Genomic DNA, 22121 nt, shown 5'->3' with positions numbered 1-22121 from the left:
TTGGAGCCACTGTTTCGCAGCGTGCACAAGGGATTCACCATCTTCAAACCTTGTTCCACAAAGAGAGTGCTTCAGTTTCCCACAGAGATGATAATCACATGGAGCCAGGTCAGGACCGTAAGGCGGGTGTTTCAGTGTTCTCCAACCGAGTTCTGTGATCGCTTCCATGGTTTTTTGACTGACATGTGGCCGTGCATTGTCTTGTAACAGCAAAACATCCTGCTTTTGCCGATGCGGTCGAACACGACTCAGTCGAACTTGAAGTTTCTTCATTGTCGTCACATATGCATCAGAATTTATGATGGTTCCACTTGGCATGATGTCCTCAAGCAAGAGTCCTTCGGAATCGAAAAACACCGTAGCCATAACTTTTCCAGCAGAAGGTGGGGTTTTGAATTTTTTTTTCTAGCGTGAATTTGCATGATGCCACTCCATTGATAGCCTCTTCCTCTCTGGTGAAAAATGATGGAGTCATGTTTCATCACCCGTCACAATTCTTCCAAGAAATTCATCTCCACCATTCTCTTACTGTCCCAAAAGTTCGCTGCATACCGTTTTCCTTGTTTCTTTGTGAGCCACTGTCAACATCCTGGGAACCCACCTGGCACAAACCTTTTTGAACGCCAACACTTTCAGTATTCTGCAAACACTTCCTTCCCCTATCCCAACGTAGCGTGACAATTCGTTCACTGTGATGCGTCTGTCAGCAGTCACCAATTCGTTAACTCTGTGCACATTGGAGTGTGTGCAGTCCGAGGCCTGCCGCTGCGATGACAATCCTCAATATTGCTGTGCCCGCGTGCATCACGTAACCTGCTCGCCCACCGACTAACTGTACTGCGATCGACAGCAGCATCTCCATACACCTTTTTGAACCTCTTGTGGATGTTTCCCACTGTCTCGTTTTCACAGCACAGGAATTCTATGACAGCACGTTGCTTCTGACGAACGTCAAGTGAAGCAGCCATCTTGAAGACACGGGAACAGGTTGAACTAAGTTTGAAAACAAGTGGGAAGGATATATCTACACACTGTAAAACTTTCACACATGCAGAATGAAAACTGTATTTGTACAAAAATTGTGTGCATTTCTTTTGGAGTAATCATCGTAGATAAGAACTGGGAGCACAATCAGGATACCTCCTGTACGTTTATAGACTTCATCAAAGCATATGACAGCACAGTGAGAGAGGAGATGTGAAGGATGATGGCAGATTATGGGATGCCAGACAAGCTGATAAAGCTAGCTAAACTGTGTGTGATGGAATCAAAATGTAGAGTGAAAGTACAGGGGCAGTTCTATGAGGTAGAAAAAACAGGAGTGAGACAGGGAGATACTATATCACCAACTCTGTTCAGTTTGGCACTCAACAACAAAAATGGTTCAAATGGCTCTGAGCACTATGGGACTCAACTGCTGAGGTCATTAGTCCCCTAGAACTTAGAACTAGTTAAACCTAACTAACCTAAGGACATCACAAACATCCATGCCCGAGGCAGGATTCGAACCTGCGACGTAGCGGTCTTGCGGTTCCAGACTGCAGCGCCTTTAACCGCACGGCCACTTCGGCCGGCAACACTCAACAACACCCTGAAGAGGATAACACAAGAATGTGCAGGAGTCACCATAGGGAAAAGGTGAATGGTCCGGCTTTCGCAGACGATATTGTGGTGATAGGAAAGAGCATGGAAGATCTGGAGAAAACGGGAACTGTACTGATGGAAGGAGCTAAGAACGTAGGCCTAAGTATAAATGAAATTAAAACAAAGGTCGTGGTAATAGGAACAAGAGCTCAGTCAGAACCATCTAGCAATCAGGAACCTAACAATAGAGAACACAGACACATTCATGTACCTCGGTGTCAACATCAACCAACATAACCTCATAGAACAAGAGATCGCAGCAAGCATTCAAGCGGAGGGAAGATGTCCAGGAGATATACATAACATCACAAGATCTAAACTACTATCCAAGCAGGAAAAAAGAAGAATACTTCAGACTATCGTCAAACCAATAGTGGTTGCAAGCGAGATGTTGGCCATGACGAAAAACAGGGAAATAATTCATCACTTTTGGAAAGAAAGCACTGAGAAAAATATATGGATCAGTGAAATAAAATGAACAGTGGAGGAAACAAGGGTAGTCAGACAATTATACACACTCCCGACATTGCAGTGAGTGTGAAAACTAGAAGACTCAGGTGGTACGGACATGGGAGGCGGAGAATGGAGAACACGGTAATAAAGGCAGTAATGGATAGAGAAACGAAAGAAGCGAGACGTCTAGGACGGCCGAGAACGAGATGGAAGGATAATACCATGGGAGACGTGCAGATACTGGGTCTAGGAGATAAAGCTGCAGCTGACAGGAAGATGTGGGAGGGGGGCTGAGTGAGGCCGAAGACCGGCTGCGGTTTGTGTGGCCCGTATAAGGAAGAAAGAAAGATTAATTGAAAGATTAATAGAGCTTCTGGAGTTACAATGATGGTATCGCATCCGAAGTGCTTGAAAAATATTGAAATGTGTAATGCGACCTTCCAGTCATTCCCGCTGTTTGAACCAACGCTTGAATACTAGCTCGGTGAACAACAATTCCGTGGATTACTTTCAAGCAAATTTGCACGGGGTACATCTAGAAGGCCGAACTTCTAAAAAAGAGTGTTGATGACAATACCCAGACCCCAAAAGTGTCTCTAAATTCACTCATACGGAAACGATGCAGTAAAACCACATTTTCATCTGCTTCAGAATTGTTAGTTGTGATAAAATTCTTGTATATAATGACGGAAATGTCGGGAAGATGAAGTTATTAGAGAGAATGGGCTTTAAGATAGGAACTTTCACTCAAGACGTCTTGAGAAAATAGATTTACAGATGCCCCTTCTGTAGCTGAGAAGTCAGTTGAGGAAAGAATGCAGAAAACAAGAAACCAGAAGAGAAGCCTTGTAGAGAAAAAGGACCCTGAGCACAAATCGCTAGTCTTCTGAGGAGGTAGCATAGAAAACTTTAAATTCAACTTTACATTGCATTTCCTGAAAATTACGTTTTAAGGTTTACATAAACTTTTCTCAGAGTATATGAAGGCTAGAATTAGGAAAATTTCTACACTTATTTATCTATAAACCAACGTGTTGTCATGAGCAAATGTTGAAATTCTGAATGTAAGCTGAATATGTGGCAAAATGCTTAGAATTTTGCATGAATTTTGTATTATACGAGGGCTATTCGGAAAGTAAGGAACGATAGGCGCGAAATGGAAACCGCAGTTAAAAAGCAAAACTGTTTTATTTGCGACAGTTAGCTATACCTTCCAGCTACTTCTCTACACAATCGCCGCTCAGACTTAGACATCTGTCGTAGCGTTATACCAACTTTACAATTCCCTCGTTATAGAAGACAGCCGCCAGTGTTTTTCGACAATTTTCTACTCTGGACTGCAGCTCGTTGTCTGTGTCAAAATATTGTCTTCGTAGCCAGCAGTTTATTTGAGCAGAGATGAACCTCAGGGGTAGCCAATTACGGGCTGTATTGTGGGTGATCAAACACTTCCCATCGAGTACGCTGCAGGAGCATCTTCATTACCCCTGCAGCGTGCGGCCGAGAATTGTCGTGTAGAACAAACTAGCCGGCCGGTGTGGCCGAGCGATTCTAGGCGCTTCAGTCAGCAGCTTCATGACAGCAGCTTAATATGAGCAAAGAGTTTAAACGTAAAAAAATTAGAGATTTCGTAGAACAGTTTCTGAGGAAAAGGTACATACACCATTTTTTAAATGCAAGGGTCACAGTGAATAAGCTAATTTTATGTAAAACATAGTACAAAATTTCACTGCTGCATCCTAAAAATGGTGGATTTGATGCATCTGTTAAATACTTTGTTTTTCATGAGCGTGCCCTCCTTAATAATATTCAAATGTTGTCCGCCGGTGAAAGCAACTTTCAGACGATACACCTCCCTTGTCTCCACTACTTCCCTGCAGGCACCCTACACTAGCCTGTTTGTACAGTTTCTGTAGCTATCAGTGCGTTGTACGTATGAAACCTCCGCAACAACCAGCAACGAAAACCTCCCTTGTCCCCACCATCTTCGTGCAGGAACCAAACAGTAGCCAGTCTGTAAATCTACAGGAAATAGTGTGCATTCTAGTACGTAATTTCCACAACAACCAGTGCACAGTTGTGAGATATAAGTATGAAAGCTATCACAAGGATCAGTACTAGGAACATTATGTTTCTATGTTAATAGTATTCAGATGCTGTCTGCAAATGAAAGAATCACCAAAACAGTGTCAACTGCCTGTGGGAACTATATACAAATATGTCTGTAAATTTTTTAGAACTAGCGACGCAATGTGGTGCGTAATCTCAGTAGGGCCTGGTGGTCTAACGCTAAATCAAGTGTCTGGAGACTGAAAGGTAGCAGAATCGAATCCCGGTCAGGCCACGGAAATTTTCAGTCCCTCTAGCTGTCACCTCTAAACGATGTGAGGTTTTTCGAAGAGTGTCACATGGTTCACATTCCACATTACACTGTATGTCCCCTTCAAGTGGTTGGATAACGGGTAGGTTAGGGACATGTAAGTCGCTGAAGTAGGGTCGAGTTTGAGACGTGGCGGTGACCTGCTGTCTCACTGACCAGTCTCATTTACTGAAAGTAAATTACGTGATAGTGTCAGTAGAATAAGGGAAGAAAGGATAGTGGATCATATCGTCAATCAGTGCTCCCCTCAATTTAATGTTTGTTGGTAGTAACCATATACTAATCCGACCTTTAGATCAACATGTGCATCACCACCCGCTGGAGTGTGCGTTCGCCTCGAGGCTACAGGAAAGGTCTGGTCAAAATGCAAGTCGCCCATGGTGGGGCTGGATCGAATCGTTGGGAGGGTTCTGGAATCTTGGCACAGGAATTCTATCTCGAAAAACTAAAACTTAATTGAGGTTGGCAGGAGGAGACATCATTTAACAGCAGGCAGTTGGACTCATCTCAGCCCATGGGGGGGGGGGGGGGGGGCGGGAGAAGCAGAAGTAGACCTTCCAGAAAAACACGGTTTTGAGCAGATAGCACGACCGTAAAATTACTTCAAGCAGTGTTACTACATAGCTGGTAATGTAGGAACCAGTGTGCGGCATTATCATATCAAAATTGTATATATTAGAGAAAGTGAAGTAGCTGACTACTAAAGCAGCTAAAAAGTGATAAACTGTCTAGGTTCCGGAGATTCTGGTGTGAGGCAATTGTAGCTTTGCGTTTGTCTTGTTATTACTGTACACCAGATTATTCAGAGGACACCAGGCCTCAGCTGTATAGCGTGCTGTTACCAGAGCAGTGTGTTATTTACATGATGGTGTTTGTGCCAGTGTAGTGGGTTATTTATTTCATGGCGTAGGACTCTGTGTTTGTTGCGTCAATGCAAAGTGTGGCTATGCCTCACCATCTAGAGCACAGCGTAAGAAGGACTGCACACCAGATAAAGGCACGTAAGATGTAACATGTGGATGGACTATGAGTACACAGACTGTGAATCAACTGCTATCGCTCGATCACGACTCCTGGAAATATATTACTTACAGTTGTAGACTTCTTGATCTAACGTATGTTGCCAGTTGTGTCTGGCATATTCCTCCTATCCATTCTAAATCTATGCAGTAATTATTATGGCTACATAGCCTGAGACAATTCAAAGTAGTGCAGCTCCAAATCTATGCTCTAAATAATAATGGATAAGGCAGTTGACGTTGCAAAATGAACGGCTTGCACTAGGACATTGAGCCACACTAAAAATAATGTCTCCTCGACAAACAGCGCATAATGGTGGGATATAGTATCAAGGCTTCCACAGGCATCAGTACTAGGACCATTATTTTTCTCATAATACGTAAGTGATATTCAACTGTTACCCGCCAATGCGAATGTTGCAAACAATCTTTAGTTACAGTTTGCTTAGCATAGTACAGGGTCTGACATTAAGTACACAGAGTTGCCACCACTTCCGTCCTTTGTGCATTATCTTCAGTGAGTAGCTGATCCAAGAACATTTTTCACGTGTATGCGAGTTCTAACAGAAAGGAGTAACAGAGGCCAGTGAACGTATACAAAACAGCAGCGCAAATTGTCACAAGAAAGAGTTACAGAAATACGCAAAATAAGATCTGGCAGACTCTTGAAGACAGACACCAACTATTCCTCAAAAGCCTACTTACAAAGTTTCATGAACCAGCCTGAAGTGAGAGGAACCTAGGAATGTAGCGCAACCCCCTATGTTCTGCTCCTACAGGGACCGTGAAGACAAAATTAGAGTATTTGCATCACGCACAGAGGCACTTAAACACTCGTTCTTCCAGCGCCTCACACGTGAATAGAAAACGAAGAAAGCCTAATAGATGGTTCAGTGGGACGTACCCTCTGCCATGCACTTCACAGTGATTTTTAGAGTACAGATATAAATGTAGAGCCTATTGTGCAATTTTTTTATTGAAGCTCATATGTCCAGCGAAAATATTTGTGAATGAGACCTAACAGCGATCGTAATGGCTTCTCATGATCCTAAAAGTGGATGTCAGTAACGTTAAAATAATTCTTCTCTGTGAAGTGGGTCTCATCTCTAAACAGTAACCTCATGTGTGCAAGGGAGCATCATTATTACATTTTACGAAGAAAGCAATGAACATATTGCATATTAAGTAGAAACTCTTGTAGTCACATTACGTTCTCTTCAGTTAGCAGGCAGTCTCGCCATTAAATCTACTATAGTGTGGAGGGCTCATCTTAAGAATCAATACTTGTCGATACGATAGGCGTCTCCTCTGCTGTCCCTCTCACCACCATAACACCTAATTATTTCAGTGAATTGAAACTATTCCTAATCAGTGTTGGATTTAGTTCAATGTATTTAAAACTACAGCAAATAGTAAGGTACACTGAAGCCTTAGAAAATTGGAAATTTGTGGTAAGATCTTATAGGACCAAACTGCAGAGATCATCGGTCCCTAATATTTCACACTACTTAATTTAACTTAAAGTAACTTACGCTAAGGACAACACACACCTATGCCAGAGGGAGGACTCGAACCTCCGACGGGAGGAGCCTCGCGAACCGTGCAGGGCGCCCTAGACCATGCGGCACTGAAGCTTTAGAAAATGGCTACAAGTAACAAGGAATTGGCTGCTGATACCTTGCATACCATGACAAATGAATATCACTCATTTGCATAACTCTAAACTGAGAGGGGAAAGTATCTCCAATACTAATGGCAATCTTTGCGCGCATATGTTTGGATGGGTGTGTGTGGGTTTGTGAATAGACACTCCAGACCATAACATTTAAGACAGGCATAGTGACTTCAAAACAGTGTACACTGGTGGTTCAAAGTAAAGGGACTCCCTTGGTTGAACAGTTGTGTCCCCCATGGCATCAAATGTAGCCAGCGGAGATAACGACGAAAAGACTTGTCTTTCTTCAATAGGAAGGGGGAAATGTATCATTCTGCTGGGTATCAGGACACGTGGCAATCTGAGGAAACGATCAAGCAAACCAAACAGCCAAGGTGGGCTGCTGAGACATTGGCATGATACAATGTGCGATTACCCTTCAGGCTGTCATTTCGCTGTTGAGTCCAACTGGCTAACAATGAGAAGCAATAAACTGTCATCGGTGAAACCAACGATCCGCCCATGGCGTACCCAGTCACTCCAGTGGGATAAAGTAACTCCGACTGGTGTCTGAACAGGGCATTACCTACTGACACATGGCTTCATACTCTGTCGAGAAGACCACCTAGTCTGTGATGCCTGTGGTGTTCAAATCTCAAATCAATATAAGCCACTTTTTGCCTGAGTAAATTTCATATTGTGACGAGAGGCCAAAAACAAATTTAAATAGGGATGTGCCCATTGTTTTAGTGAATAACGAGACAAGTATGCTTCAGCTTTCAACATGCTATGTGTGGGCTCGATTCTAGCTTAAGCTTTTAGTCAGAGATTTTATTGTGTTGCAGAATGGTTGGCTCAGCTTTTTTATTCCAACAATCAGTCAGCTACAACTCTCTGCTGCACTATTTTAATTCTTTCCATTTAATTTCTCATTTTAGTTTCATAACTTCCTAAAAGCGTGATTTTCGCCCTTTTGTGTGTGTGTGTGTGTGTGTGTGTGTGTGTGTGTGTGTGTGTTTTTTGTATACACGCGCGCGGGCCCGCGCGTCTGTGCATATTTTAGAACATTTTTATATTTTCATTCTTTTTGAATTATTACTATTGTGCCATTTCATCTATGGTTATAAAAAGTGTAGTACAGGCTGCGAAGATCTTGGTATCTAGCACCCTCATCATCGTCACCATCCTCATCATTACTTGTGAAGTAATATACCAACTGGCCATCAAAATGGAAACAGACAGATGGACAATAACGGAAAAAGCCGCCTATACTGTCGCAAGCCAGCACCCAGCGTTATTAAAATAAAGTGACTGGTTGCAGTTTTGTGTATTTACGTAAAGTTACGTTATTATGAGGGATGCGTCATTACATAGATACAAATGCCTAAAGCGTACGAAGCTTGCTGTAAGTGACCTACTATGAGAGCTTAGTGCGGCACTCGCTAGCCCACTTACCCTTCTTCCTTTAGGGACTCAAGGCTTCTGGCGTACACTTCCAGCACGTCTTCCTCGGTAACGATAGGCAGCGTGTCTACCAAGTCCACGGTTTCCTCCTCAGTTCCCACATTCACCAGCACAACTACAGATGCCATGTCGTTCACTGACCTGCGAACACAAATGACTGGTTAAGCACTCTGCTCTCTGGGCGTGGCTCACTCTTTTGGAGATAGTTAAATTTTGTCTCTTTCTAAGTACAAGAAGTAATGTTTAACAGATAGGACACAAAGGATAATGTCAGATGAGTCATGAAGGTCTCATGATGAATCTTCTTCTCAATTGGGACAAATTACTAGTGGGGCTCCACAGGGTTCAATTCTGGGACTACTACTGTTCTTCCTGCACATAAATGACTGTCCATGGTACACTGATAAAGCAGAGGTAGTGCTCATTGCTGATGATAAATGCATTATAACCAAACCTGACAGAACTGCAACAACAGGAGGAATTATTTAGAAGTATTATTACTTGGTCTGCGTAACTGCGCTGCCACTTAATTCAGAAAAAAACACGGTCATGCAATTTAATACAAGGCAAAGTATATCGTCATCAAGAACAATACAGTACAGCAGAAAGAAATGAAATTCAGTGTTCAAAATTCCTGGGTGTGCATATTTATCAGAACTTGAACCAGAAATCACATAAAATAAAGCATTTCGAACATCTGAGTTCAGCTACGTTTACTGTACGCCAAATGACTGACTTTGGTGATAAAAGCATTAGAAAATTAGTTTACTTTATGCACTTCCAACCATTTATGTCCAATGGAATAATTTTCTGTGCAAATTCCATACGTACGAAAAAGTACTCATTACACTGAAAAATGCCATAAGGATCATATCTGGTGTCCACAATCGAACTTCATCTAGGCCACTGTGGGCACACTAACAACAGCAACACATTACGTTAATTCTCCTATGAAGTTGGTTGTGAAAAATTAGACACAATATGAAAGTAATAGTATCATATTTAAGTATAACACCGGGAACAAAAATAATTTCCATTAAATGCAGCTTAAACTCACTCGTGCACAAAAATGAGTAAAGTATGCAATCATAAAATAATTCAGCACCTGCCTTGTGAATGAAACGTGCTGGCCAATGACTAAAAATTAAAATTTTAAAAAATGGAAATCATTTCTGCTTCACAACTCCTTCTTCTCCATAGACGAGTTCGTCAGTAGATAGTATGCAAGAGTGATGCGCAAAACATTAGAAAACTGAACTGAACTGAATTAAACTAAATTAGTGGTGAGAAATCCTCTGATTAAACCAGCAAGTATTTAATACTTTTGTTGTCTCTGTGCTTCAAACGTCCAATAGATAATTCGTCTATGGAACACAATAAGTTGTCGACGAGAAATGTGTTGACTTTTATTTTTAGTCTTTTGCCGTCAGTGAAGAGATCGGTATGTTCTGTACCATCGTAATTCGCCCTTCACAGCCCGATACAATTTCAGCAAAGAGTAGTTCAAAAACTGCTGTCGCTACGATTTTCTTCCAGTTTAGATTTTCAATTGTTTGCAAAACGCTGTATTTGAAATGTTCTTCTTTCCTTCACATGTCGTGACTACTTACTGCATTTGACACTGGAATGGCATCAGTTCGATCCATAGAACAGAATATGCAGTCATATAAAAGCTTTAAAATGCCGTTAAAGTTTGGAGGGCAACCATGCCGAAATAAACAACAGTTTCAGTCGAAATATCTTATAATGTACATAAAACAGCTGAAAGAAAGAAATAGCGGCGCCATCTTGGTCTCGTTCTAGAAAGAAAGGAGGCAAATTTGTGTGCGACAGTTAACAGCGTCCAGAGACAGTGAACTGCTCACACTTGAGATGAACGCTCTATTACCGAGTTTACGAATTCGTAACGAGTCATTAAATGGAATAGTATTTGAGGCACGAACTATCCGACGGGTGTAAAAGAAGTATTGTCATGAAGACGATTTGGTGTGTTATAGCTCATGCCGGTATCCATCTATGTACCTTGGAAAAGAAAAGAGCACATGTGAGACTGTGAACTGGAAAATGTTTGATAATTTGATGGCAAAATACGGAGCACGTAAATACCGCGTCTGGATCTAAAGCACAGGTATCAGGAGAGTCCAGCTCAAGTGTGGGTCAAGTTTCAAAAAAAAAAAAATGTTCAAATGGCTCTGAGCACTATGGGACTTAACATCTGAGGTCATCAGTCCCCTAGAACTTAGAACTACTTAAACCTAACTAACCTAAGGACATCACACACATCCAGGCCCGAGGCAGGATTCGAACCTGCGACCATAGGGGTCGCGCGGTGTCGAGTTTCACTGCTGACATATCTCGTACTAGAGAATCGCCTGTGGTCAAAAAGCTGTTCTACGACTCCCTTAGCTGAGTTTTAGCGCAATTTTCTTACTTCCATCACACAGCACTTGAAGCAATAGTTTTACAGCCCAGTCCTTCTATTTATAGGTTCCCCTATAAAAAATGGCATGTGTGATTTAATAAAAAATGGTTCAAATGGCTCTGAGCACTATGCGACTTAACTTCTGCGGTAATCAGTCGCCTAGAACTTAGAACTAATTAAACCTAACTAACCTAAGGACATCACACACATCCAGGCCCGAGGCAGGATTCGAACCTGCGACCATAGGGGTCGCGCGGTGTCGAGTTTCACTGCTGACATATCTCGTACTAGAGAATCGCCTGTGGTCAAAAAGCTGTTCTACGACTCCCTTAGCTGAGTTTTAGCGCAATTTTCTTACTTCCATCACACAGCACTTGAAGCAATAGTTTTACAGCCCAGTCCTTCTATTTATAGGTTCCCCTATAAAAAATGGCATGTGTGATTTAATAAAAAATGGTTCAAATGGCTCTGAGCACTATGCGACTTAACTTCTGCGGTAATCAGTCGCCTAGAACTTAGAACTAATTAAACCTAACTAACCTAAGGACATCACACACATCCATGCCCGAGGCAGGATTCGAACCTGCGACCTAGCAGTCCCGCAGTTCCGGACTGAGCGCCTAGAGCCGCTAGACCACCGCGGCCGGCATTTAATAAAGAAACACCAACTGGAGCTACGATATTGAGTCAGTATGTAGGTAAGAAATGCATATATAACTTAAATGCGATGTGTACGTAACTGAAAACTACTTTCATTTTTCAAGATAGACTATTTTTCTATATTCGGAAGAGATTAAGTCAAACTCATTTGCCTGGTTTTCGAAACCGAAACATTTATCGTTAAGAGCATTAGTTGTTGGCAAAATGTTCACGGGAAGATATTACTCAGAGGGAACAAACAAGTGAAGTAGTTTTTAGGACTATCCGGGTGATAGGAAAGATGGTCAAAGGACTCCCATTTGAAATTTCCATGTGATGCAGATTGCTGTGCAGGGCAACTAGCCGTTGGTGAGGACACCTGATCTGGTCCCACGAGGTTAACGTTGCAATGGAGTAAGAAATACTACGTATGGAAATGAAAAGACGTTCAATATAGCTTTCTCGCCGGATAGGATACATAGAACATTAACGTTAGCTGAAATTTAAATTCCCAAATGTTCTCAATAGCTGTAATACGAGTGGTTAATAAGACACTCTTTTACGTACGTTATTTCCGGTTAACTTGAGAACTTGCGATTTCATGCCTGACGTGTGCCTTCTACCTGTTAAAGGTTTTTGGACCAGAACATCAAAGCGCACTCTGACGCTACACCGAGATGCATAGTCCATATGGTTATTACGCTTACTTGTAGCGCTGTCGTCCTCAAATTCACAGTTCGTCCAGATCCAGTCATATTATCAGCCGAAAATGGCATTAGGGGAAATGTATTTACAAGCGAGAAGGAATCCTAATGTTCTTAACGACTTTAAACAGTATTCTTACTGTTCGATTTTGTAAAATAAGAACCTCTTTTATCTTAATTGTGCTTCCATAGAAGATATTTACAGAAGACAGCATCAGTTGAAATTAAATAAAGTACGTTTGCAATCCTGGGTGCTGGATTATATATTACGTGAGGTTGGGTGGTGGTTAAGTCGGACGGGGAGGTTAGTAAGTGCTCAGTTTTCCATTCGGAACTCTTTAGTTCAGCTGTTCACTTTCTGTCACAATCTATCTGGATGTCTAGCAATTTTACACACACATTTTCATTTAGTCCGTGCCCATTTATCTTAATTTCTGATACCTGTAAGTCACTTTTATTTATCACAATTTGTGGACTACGGCTACAGCTGTCAGGATGGGTAACTTGTTCCTAGACTGAAATCTCACTCTGCAACTGAGTGTGTGCTAATTTGAAACTTCCTGTCAGACTGAAACTATGCTTCTCCGGGATTCTAACCTGCGACCTTTGCCTTTTGCGGGCAAGTGCTCCAGCGAATGAGCTATCGAAGCACGACTAACGACCTACGCTCTGTTCCCGACAGCACATCTCCTACCTCCCAAATTTCACAGAAATTCTCCTACAACCTACGAGGAGTAGCATTCCTGGAGAAGAGGAAATTGTGGAGACATGACTTCGACTCACGGTCTTGCAGTTTTAATCTGACATTAAGTTTCAGATCAGCGCGAAGTCGGCTGCAGAGTGAAAATCCATTGGGAGACAGTTCCCTAAGTTGTGCTGTCTCCTCATTTTGTTATCCTCACGAAGTGCTAGCCCTGCAAAGTTGCAGGAGATCTTCTGTGAAATATACACTACTGGCCATTAAAATTGCTAGACCAAGAAGAAATGCAGATGATAAACGCTTATTCATTGGACAAATATATTGTACTAGAACTGACATATGATTACATTTTCACGCAATTTGGGTGTATAGATCCTGACAAATCAGTACCCAGAACAACCACCTCTGGCGGTAATAACGGCCTTGATACGCCTGGACATTGAGGCAAACAGAGCTTGGATGGCGTGTACAGGTACAGCTGCCCATGCACCTTCAACACGATACCACAGTTCATCAAGAGTGGTGACTGGCGTATTGTGACGAGCCAGTTGCTCGGTTACCATTGACCAAACGTTTTCAATTGGTGAGAGATCTGGAGAATGTCCTGGCCAGGGCAGCAGTCGAATATCTTCTGTATCCAGTAAGGCCCGTACAGGACCTGCAACATACGGTCGTGCATTATCCTGCTGAAATGTAGGGTTTCGCAGGGATCGAATGAAGGGTAGAGCCACGGGTCGTAACACATCTGAAATGTAACGTCCACCGTTCAAAGTGCCGTCAATGCGAGCAAGAGGTGACCGAGACGTGTAACCAATGGCACCCCATACCATCACGAGGGGTGATACGCCAGTATGGCGATGACGAATAACGCTTCCAATGTGCGTTCACCGCGATGTCGCCAAACACGGTTGCGACCATCATAATGCTGTAAACAGAACCTGGATTCATCCGGAAAAGTGACGTTTTTCCATTCGTGCACCCAGGTTCGTCGTTGAGTACACCATGCAGCGTCAAGGGTAACCGCAGCCATGGTCTCCGAGCTGATAGTCCATGCTGCTGCAAACGTCGTCGAACTGTTCGTGCAGATGGTTTGTTGTATTGCAAACGTCCCCATCTTTTGACTCAGGAATCGAGACATGGCTGCCCGATCCGTTAAAGCCATGCGGTTAAGATGCCTGTCATCTTGACTGCTAGTGATACGAGGCCGTTAGGCTCCAGCAGGGCGTTCCGTATTACCCTCCTGAACCCATCGATTCCATATTCTGCTAACAGTCATTGGATCTCGACCAACGCGAGCAGCAATGTCGCGATACGATAAACCGCAATCGCGATAGGCTACAATCCAACCTTTATCAAAGTCGGAAACTTAATGGTACGCATTTCGCCTCCTTACACGACCGTTACCTGGTCAGGCAACGCCGGTCAACTGCTGTTTGTGTATGAGAAATCGGTTGGAAACTTTCCTCATGTCAGCAAGTTGTAGGTGTCGCCACCGGCGCCAACCTTGTGTGAATGCTCTGAAAAGCTAATCATTTGCATATCACAGCATCTTCCTCCTGTTGGTTAAATTTCGCGTCTGTAGCACGTCATCTTCGTGGTGTAGCAATTTTAATGGCCAATAGTGTAGGAGATGATGTCTGGCGGAAGTGAAGCGTTGAAGTCGAGTCGTCAGTCGAGCTCGGCTAGTTCAAACGGTAGAGCAATTGCCGATAAAATGTCCATCTCACTACCAACGACGAAAGAGGCGACGGCACGACCAGCAATGGAGGCATTCACCAAACATCGCGGATGTAAAGAACCCCCATGTTGTAAGGAGGTGTGACGGACGTTACACGCGGCTACAGTAAGTACAGATGTCCGATCAGCATGGTACATCAGAGTCAAGGGTAAACAGGTCAGCTGATCGCGCTTCGACGAACTCGTCTTTATGTGTGGAATGCGGAGTACTAGACACGGACGAGCACCGTCACAGATGTGGTGCAGCGGAAGACGCTTGGTGCTTGGTGCGACAAATTTTGGCGTACTGTCTACAAGTAACCCCGGAACATATTGCAACTCGGCTTTTCCCGATGAACTGTATTTCCCTAGCACCAAAATGATGGCACTCACCAGAGTCCACGGGCACGTGGTGAACTATTTATTTCACGATGGACATAAAAATATACTAGACCTTTGGAACCTCCTACAAGAATGTCATAGTAAGATTGTACGGAACCTGAGGTACAGGCAATTTTTTTCTAAGTATTTATAGAGTGCCCTACGCGAACCTCCACACAGCTGGATCAACAACAGGTAAGAGAAGATACCCATTGACTGAGCTGACGGAACGCTATCGGCTGGTGGTGGAATAACTTACTACATGCTTGAAGACATATCTGGATGATGGAGAGTAAGGAGAGCAGCGGCGCACCGCTCTGCGTCATGCTGCGTGGCACAGTATCCATAAATTGCCTCAGCGTAGAAGAGTCCCGGGATTGTTTCTTCACTTAGTGCACGATGCGGTGCTAGGAGTACGTATTCTAGACCTGGTACTTACAACAACAAAAAACCAATGGCCAGGTCTCGAGTCTGACCCCTGCGCAGTCTGCACCCCATCGGACTCTCCAAAAATGTTCAAATGTGTGTGAAATCTTATGGGACTTAAGTGCTAAGGTCGTCAGTCCCTAAGCTTACACACTACTTAACCTAAATTATCCTAAGGACAAACATACACACCCATGCCCGAGGGAGGACTCGAACCGCCGGGACCAGCCGCACAGTCCATGACTGCAGCGCCTGAGACCGCTCGGCTAATCCCGCGCGGCTCGGGCTCTCCTTCCCTCAAATAAAAGACACGTTAGAGTCCCGGCCCAGTACAAAGTTTTAATCTTTCCGAAGCTTCAGGAAAGTCTTGGTTGAATGGTGGGGTACTGCTGAAGTTTCATTGAGATGGGATGTGGAGGTATGGAGATTGTGGAGGTGTATGGAAAGGTCGACACAGTTGATATAGGCGTAGCAGCTGACTGAAATACGGGAGGCTTCTGGGAAAGAACGTAGTTTTGGTCTTCAAATTGACATATTTTACAGGATTCGTGAAGATGTTCCTGGATTTTGAGGAATTTACTCATCGGTTACAGCATGCGAATGGAAAAGGGAAGGCGGATATGGAAGGTGAGGCGAAGCTCACTCCGTTATGAGACTTGCAGTTAGGCGTACAATGTCAGAAGGCGACCGACCTGTAGAAGGCAAGCACGTTGCCTGAGCTGTTGACCTTTGTGTCGCCGGTCTGGACGGCTGGGTCGGCGCGCAGCTGCACCAGCTGGCGGTACGTCTTGAGGTGGCTGCGGTCGTCCGCCTCCTGGGCCGCGGCGTTCAGAGTCTCGTAGTTCTCGTTGACGGGCAGCCAAGTCGCGTCAGTGGTGTTGCTGAAGCCTGAAAAAATGTGCAGTAACGTCAACGACGGCTCACATCGCTGCAAACAGTACTCAGCTGTGGATGAAAGGTCCTGACGGTCGGGCGAGGTCACTGTTATGTCCTCAATATTCGATCTGACGATCTCACTGCTGCTATCTTGTTGGTGAACAGCTGTTCATGAAATGGCTGGACACTGTCAAAAACGTCAGTGTCGCATCTGTACGTAAAAGCAGGGGAAGAAGTGAGATTAGGGCTATAAGCCCATTGATGAAAAGCCATTACAGATGGAGCTCAAGCTCGATTTGGACAAGGTCGCTACGGTAGCAGGTTCGAATCCTGTCTCGGGCATGGATGTGTGTGATGTCCTTAGGTTAGTTAGGTTTAAGTAGTTGTAAGTCTAGGGGACTGATGACCTCAGATGTTAAGTTCAAATGGTTCAAACGGTTCTGAGCACTATGGGACTTAACATCTGAGGTCATCAGTCCCCTAGAACTCAGAACTACTTAAATCCAACTAACCTAACGACATCACATACATCAATATCCGAGGCAGGATTCGAACCTGAGACCGTAGCGGTCGCGCGGTTCCAGACTGAAGCGCCAAGAACCGCTCGGCCACCAAGGCCGGCAGATGTTAAGTCCCATAGTGCTTAGAGCCATTTGAACCATTTGACAAGGCTGTACAAGGAAACTGTCCGCATCATTTTAAAATGCACCATGACGGCACTCGCCCTAATCATTTCACCGAAATCATTATTCTGGTTAGCTGGACGTGGGTTTTCAAACCTGCTCGTCCGACAAACGAGTCCAGCGTCCTTGCAACTCTGGCATGTCAGTCTACCTAAGAGGAGCTTCTTCTACTCTTCCATAACGTAAACGTTAAAATTATTAATTCCACCGTTATGTAACGGTGGGACACTGTCGTTTTGGAAAGTATCAAGCCACTGTAATGGTTTCACCTTTCATTACTTTTTCTTCAACTTTTCCACCACGACCTCAGACAGTGAAACAAAATGTCGGTTTTATGTCTACATTTATAGTAAATACAAAAATGGTAGAACAAATAAAAAGATTAAAATACTTACGGTGCATTACACAGGTGCTTCAAAATGGATATAACACCGAGCGAGGTCGCGCAGTGGTTAGCACACAGACTCGCATTCGGGAGGACGACGGTTCAATTCCGCGTCCGGCCATCCTGATTTAGGTTTTCCGTGATTTCCCTAAATCGCTCCAGGCAAATGCCGGAATGGTTCCTCTGAAAGGGCACGGCCGACTTCCTTCCCCATCCTTCCCTAATCCGATGAGGCCGATGACCTCGCTGTTTGGTCTCTTCCCCCAAACAACCCAACCAAAATGGATATCTGGCTTTAAATGCTTTGTAACATTTATTACATTCAACTTACAGTTATAAATAACACGTCAAATGAAAGAAAAATTTAGACAGAGTTTCTTGCAAGTGTTCAATGTGAGCACCATCCGTGACATGCCACAAATCGAGTCGATAGGCAAGTGCTACCGAAACCTTGATGACTGAGTCTGGAATAACTGATGCAACAACTGTTTCAGTCATGTTTGTTAAGTCGGGTATATCAATTGGTAGCGGAGGCACATGCATATGATTCCTTATGAACCCCACCGCCCACCCCGCCCCCTCTCCCAAAGGTAAAATCGCATGGCTATCGATCAGTTGGACGTGGAGGCCATGCGAAACAAGCTCAGTCATGCGGCGCCTTGCGCCGAATCTAGTGGTTGGATAAAAGCCCTTTAGCCAGTCGCGCACTGAGTAATGCCAGTTATCTCGCCGTCTGGGTGCCAAATAGAGTTCTTTCATTCAGCCTCTTCCAGTAGAAGAAACAGCAATTGTTCTAGCGCCTCAAGAGGGGAAACAGCAGCTACAGTTGCTTCACCGAAAAAGAAAGGTCCATAAACTTTCCTCCGGGATGTGGCACAAGAAACGTTCAGTTTACGATGTTTTCGTTGATACTGTATCCACCGAGAAAGGTGGCTCAATAGTTAGCACACTGGACTCGGATTCGGGAGGACGACGGTTCAAATCCTCGTCCCGCCACCCTCATTTAGGTTGTCCGTGATTTCTCTCAATCGCTTCAGGCAAATGCTGGGATGATTCCTTTGAAAGGGCACGGCCGATTTCTTTCACCAACCTTCCCTAATCAAGCTTGCACTCCGTCTGTAATGACCTCGTTGTCGACGGGACGTTAAACACTAATCTCTCCTTCCTCCGATACTGTACCATCTCATGGGGATTTTCTGACCTCCCCCCCCCCCCCCTCCCACCCTCACCCTCCCAGATGAGCACATTGTGCATGTTCTAATTTCCACTTAGGTAGAATGTCATTTCATTACTGAAGACGAAACGATCCAGAAAAATTTCATCATCATGCAGCAACATGTCGCTCGCAGAGTTGGCGTGTAAACTGTACTCTGTAGGCTTTAGGGCTCGTAGCAACTGCAAATGCTAAGGACGTAGTTGTAAGCGTCTCCTTAAACCTCCACACAGACGTCACGGGAATTGCTGCTATTCACGACCAGCCTTCCGAACTGATTTCTGGGGCTACGCATGAAAGACTCTCTCACTTGTTCACTGTGCTGCTAGCGCTTTCTAACGGAAGACGCAGGAAGTAATGCACGTAAACAGGTATAAAAACAAAACTGTTGGAGTTACTCTTACATTTCATGTATTGTTTATAATTTTAAGTTGAATGTAATAAATGCTACAAAGAGTTAATCACTGTATTACACAAAGATGACATTTGATTTCATCATGAGATAGAGACATCTCTACAAAGAAATGCTTTCAAAGGAAAGAAAAGTAGCTACAACTGCATACAACGTTTTGTCATTCTTATTTACAATGTAGGGAAACGAAACTTGTGTAACAACAGACAGGATGCACATAGAATTCAGATTGCGAAAATAAAGTCGGCAAACACGGAGCAGATTACTCAAGACTAAATCGAAAGCAAAATATCGAAATTAGAACAGAATTCGGCCTGAAGATTCTCACTGAAACGTTACAAGAACACGGAAGAAAACGGAAAGACTGTCAGTAAAATGGAGAACAATAGATCGCTGAAAATGCTCTACAAGTACAGACAACTGGGATGAAAAAGCGCAGGAGAAGTCAAAACGAGACAGAAGGATAAAGCTCATTTCTGTAAGTAGCCACGGGAGGCCAAGGCGAATACATATGAAATAAAATGAAGACCTCGAGTTTACATGTGTCTAAACTGCAGTGCAATGCGGCTCCAACGTATAAAACTATCCAGTCGCGCGATGGTGTCAAAGCCGAGGATGACAAGTAAAAGCCGAAGCACTCATCTCGTCTTTCGAAATGATTTCGCTGCGGAAAATCATATTACAATTTCTCCTTTCCACTGTTGCAGCAACTACAAATTGGCAGTTGATGTGATAAGTGACGGAAGAAAAATAAAAAAAAACTGTTTGTTAATGGAGAACACATGAATGTGTCTAACGAGATAGTTGTAAGATTCTTCATGGATCGTATGTTAAAAAAACTGCCTCCGCTGCAGAAATTTATCTCCTTGTAGTAGTAGTTTATCGTAAGTTGCTGGAAAAAGCAAGTGTTTCGAGTGATTGGAATAAGGCGCATGTCACAGCCATTTTTAAAGTCTAGTTTACACCGACACAGTGAGTTGTGAAACTCATTTCTTGAAACCACCGTTGCCCAACTAGTTTCGTAAAAGGCTGCCTATAAGGTGACATCAATGCAAAGTTCAGTTGCGACATACTATGAGAAGTGAAGCACCATTTTCGTTTCTGAAATGGATGTTGTGGCAGTTACGTAGGTAGTCGTGAACTTCAGGTTTGTCCGCTTAAAATCTGAGCAAAAGAAAAAGTATAAACATGTTTGAATTCATCATTTGATAAAGATATGTCAGCTCAGGCGGCCTGGCACGAATTTTTTTTTAAATTACTCCGGAATCTTCTTCAACCACATAATAAAGTCAGAACAATTCACGGATCATAAAAGAGATTAGTGTGCTATAAGCATAGACGATATATCACTGTGTGAATCATTATCATCGAAATTGAAACTAGAGGCCACAGTTACTTCTTAAGTAAAATCTTTATTCCTCGTTCTTCTAGCATCTACTCGCGTTCCAAAGTCACGACTGTAAAAACGACTTTCGTACATCAAATCCTTCCCTTTGTATTCTTTCGGTAGCTTCCCCATTTGCATTTTCGTAAAGGTGCTTTCAACGTAGTAATTGTCTCAGGATGGCTACATATTGACCTAGGAGCACCTGCGGAAGGGCTTCATATTGACCTAAGAGCATCTACAGAAGTTCCTAAATGCGGAAATAGATCTCCAATATTATTATTTCTTACAGAATTTTGTTCTTATTATTTCTAACTGAATCTATACTCATGCTCATAAATTAAGGATAATGCAGATACATGGTGAAACAACGCTCTGATAGGCGGTTTGCGAGTTTAAATCACCTCGGGGTATGACCATGCGGTGCATTTGACCTGCGGTCGTCGCACGGTGACGCTGGCAGCAGTCCACATACGCAGAGGTGTGTTGGTGCATGTTAGAGTACCGTGTAGCGAGTAAGTGTGCAGACGTTTTCAGACGTGCTAATGGAGACTGTGCGTTGAAAATGGCTCAAAGAACACGTATTGATGACGTTATGAGGGGTAGAATACTAAGGCGATTGGAGGCTGGTGAAACACAGCAGGTCGTAGCACGGGCCCTTCGTGTGCCACAAAGTGTGATCTCACGATTATGGTAACAATTCCAGCAGAGAGGAAACGTGTCCAGGTGCTACAGTACGAGACGTCCACAGTGTGCAACACCACAAGAAGACCGATGTATCACCATACCTCACCGCAGACGGCCACGAAGTACTGGAGATAGCCTTGCTCGGGAGACCTGCAAGGTGCATTCCACTGACCCCTGGTCACAAGAGAGCCCGTAAGGCCTGGTGCCAAGAACACAGTACATGGTCATTGGAACAGTGGTCCTAGGTTATGTTCACGAACGAGTCCAGGTACAGTCTGAACATTGATTCTCGCCGGGTTTTCATCTGACGTGAACCAGGAACCAGATACCAATCCCTCAACGTCCTTGAAAGGGACCTGTATGGATGTCGTGGTCTGATAGTGTGGGGATTATGATTGGTGCACGTATACCCCTGCATGTCTTTCACAGAGAAACTATATCAGGTCAGGTGTATCGGGACGTCATTTTGCACCAGTACGTCCGCCTTCAGGAGTGCAGTGGGACCCAACTCCCTCTTGATGGATGGTAACGCACGGCCCCACCGAGCTGTCATCGTGGAGGAGTAACTTGAAACAGAAGATATCAGGCGGATGGAGTGGCCTGCCTGTTCTCCAGACCTAAGCCACTTCGAGCACGTCTCGGTCGACGTATCGCTGCCCGTCTTCAAACCCCTATGACACTTCAGGAGCTCCGACAGGCACTGGTACAAGAATGGGAAGCTATACCCCAGCAGCAGCTGCTCGACCACCTGATCCAGAGTATGCCAGTCCTTCGTGCAGCATGTGTACGTGTGCATGGTGATCATATCCTGTGTTGATGTCGGTCTATATGCGCAGGAAACAGTAGCGTTTTGTAGCACATGTGTTCTCGGATGGTTTT

General features: G+C 43.9%; 1 protein-coding gene across 1 annotated transcript in view; it reads right to left on the bottom strand.

Annotated features, from left to right (window-relative positions):
* The window catches only part of LOC126465925 (uncharacterized), a 405052-nt gene that overhangs the window by 295858 nt on the left and 87073 nt on the right, over window positions 1–22121 (bottom strand). The window contains exons 8-9 of the mRNA XM_050096347.1: window positions 16295–16490; window positions 8606–8755 (exon numbers count right to left, since the gene is read on the bottom strand). Coding sequence (XP_049952304.1) covers window positions 8606–8755; window positions 16295–16490 — 346 coding nt within the window. The remainder of the gene's footprint in view (window positions 1–8605; window positions 8756–16294; window positions 16491–22121) is intronic.

Source organism: Schistocerca serialis, chromosome 1 (genome assembly GCF_023864345.2).
Source record: "Schistocerca serialis cubense isolate TAMUIC-IGC-003099 chromosome 1, iqSchSeri2.2, whole genome shotgun sequence".
In the NCBI taxonomy this organism is placed as follows: Eukaryota; Metazoa; Arthropoda; class Insecta; order Orthoptera; family Acrididae; genus Schistocerca; species Schistocerca serialis.
The sequence above is the reverse complement of the archived record's forward strand: the minus strand, read 5'-3'. Positions and strand labels throughout refer to the sequence as shown.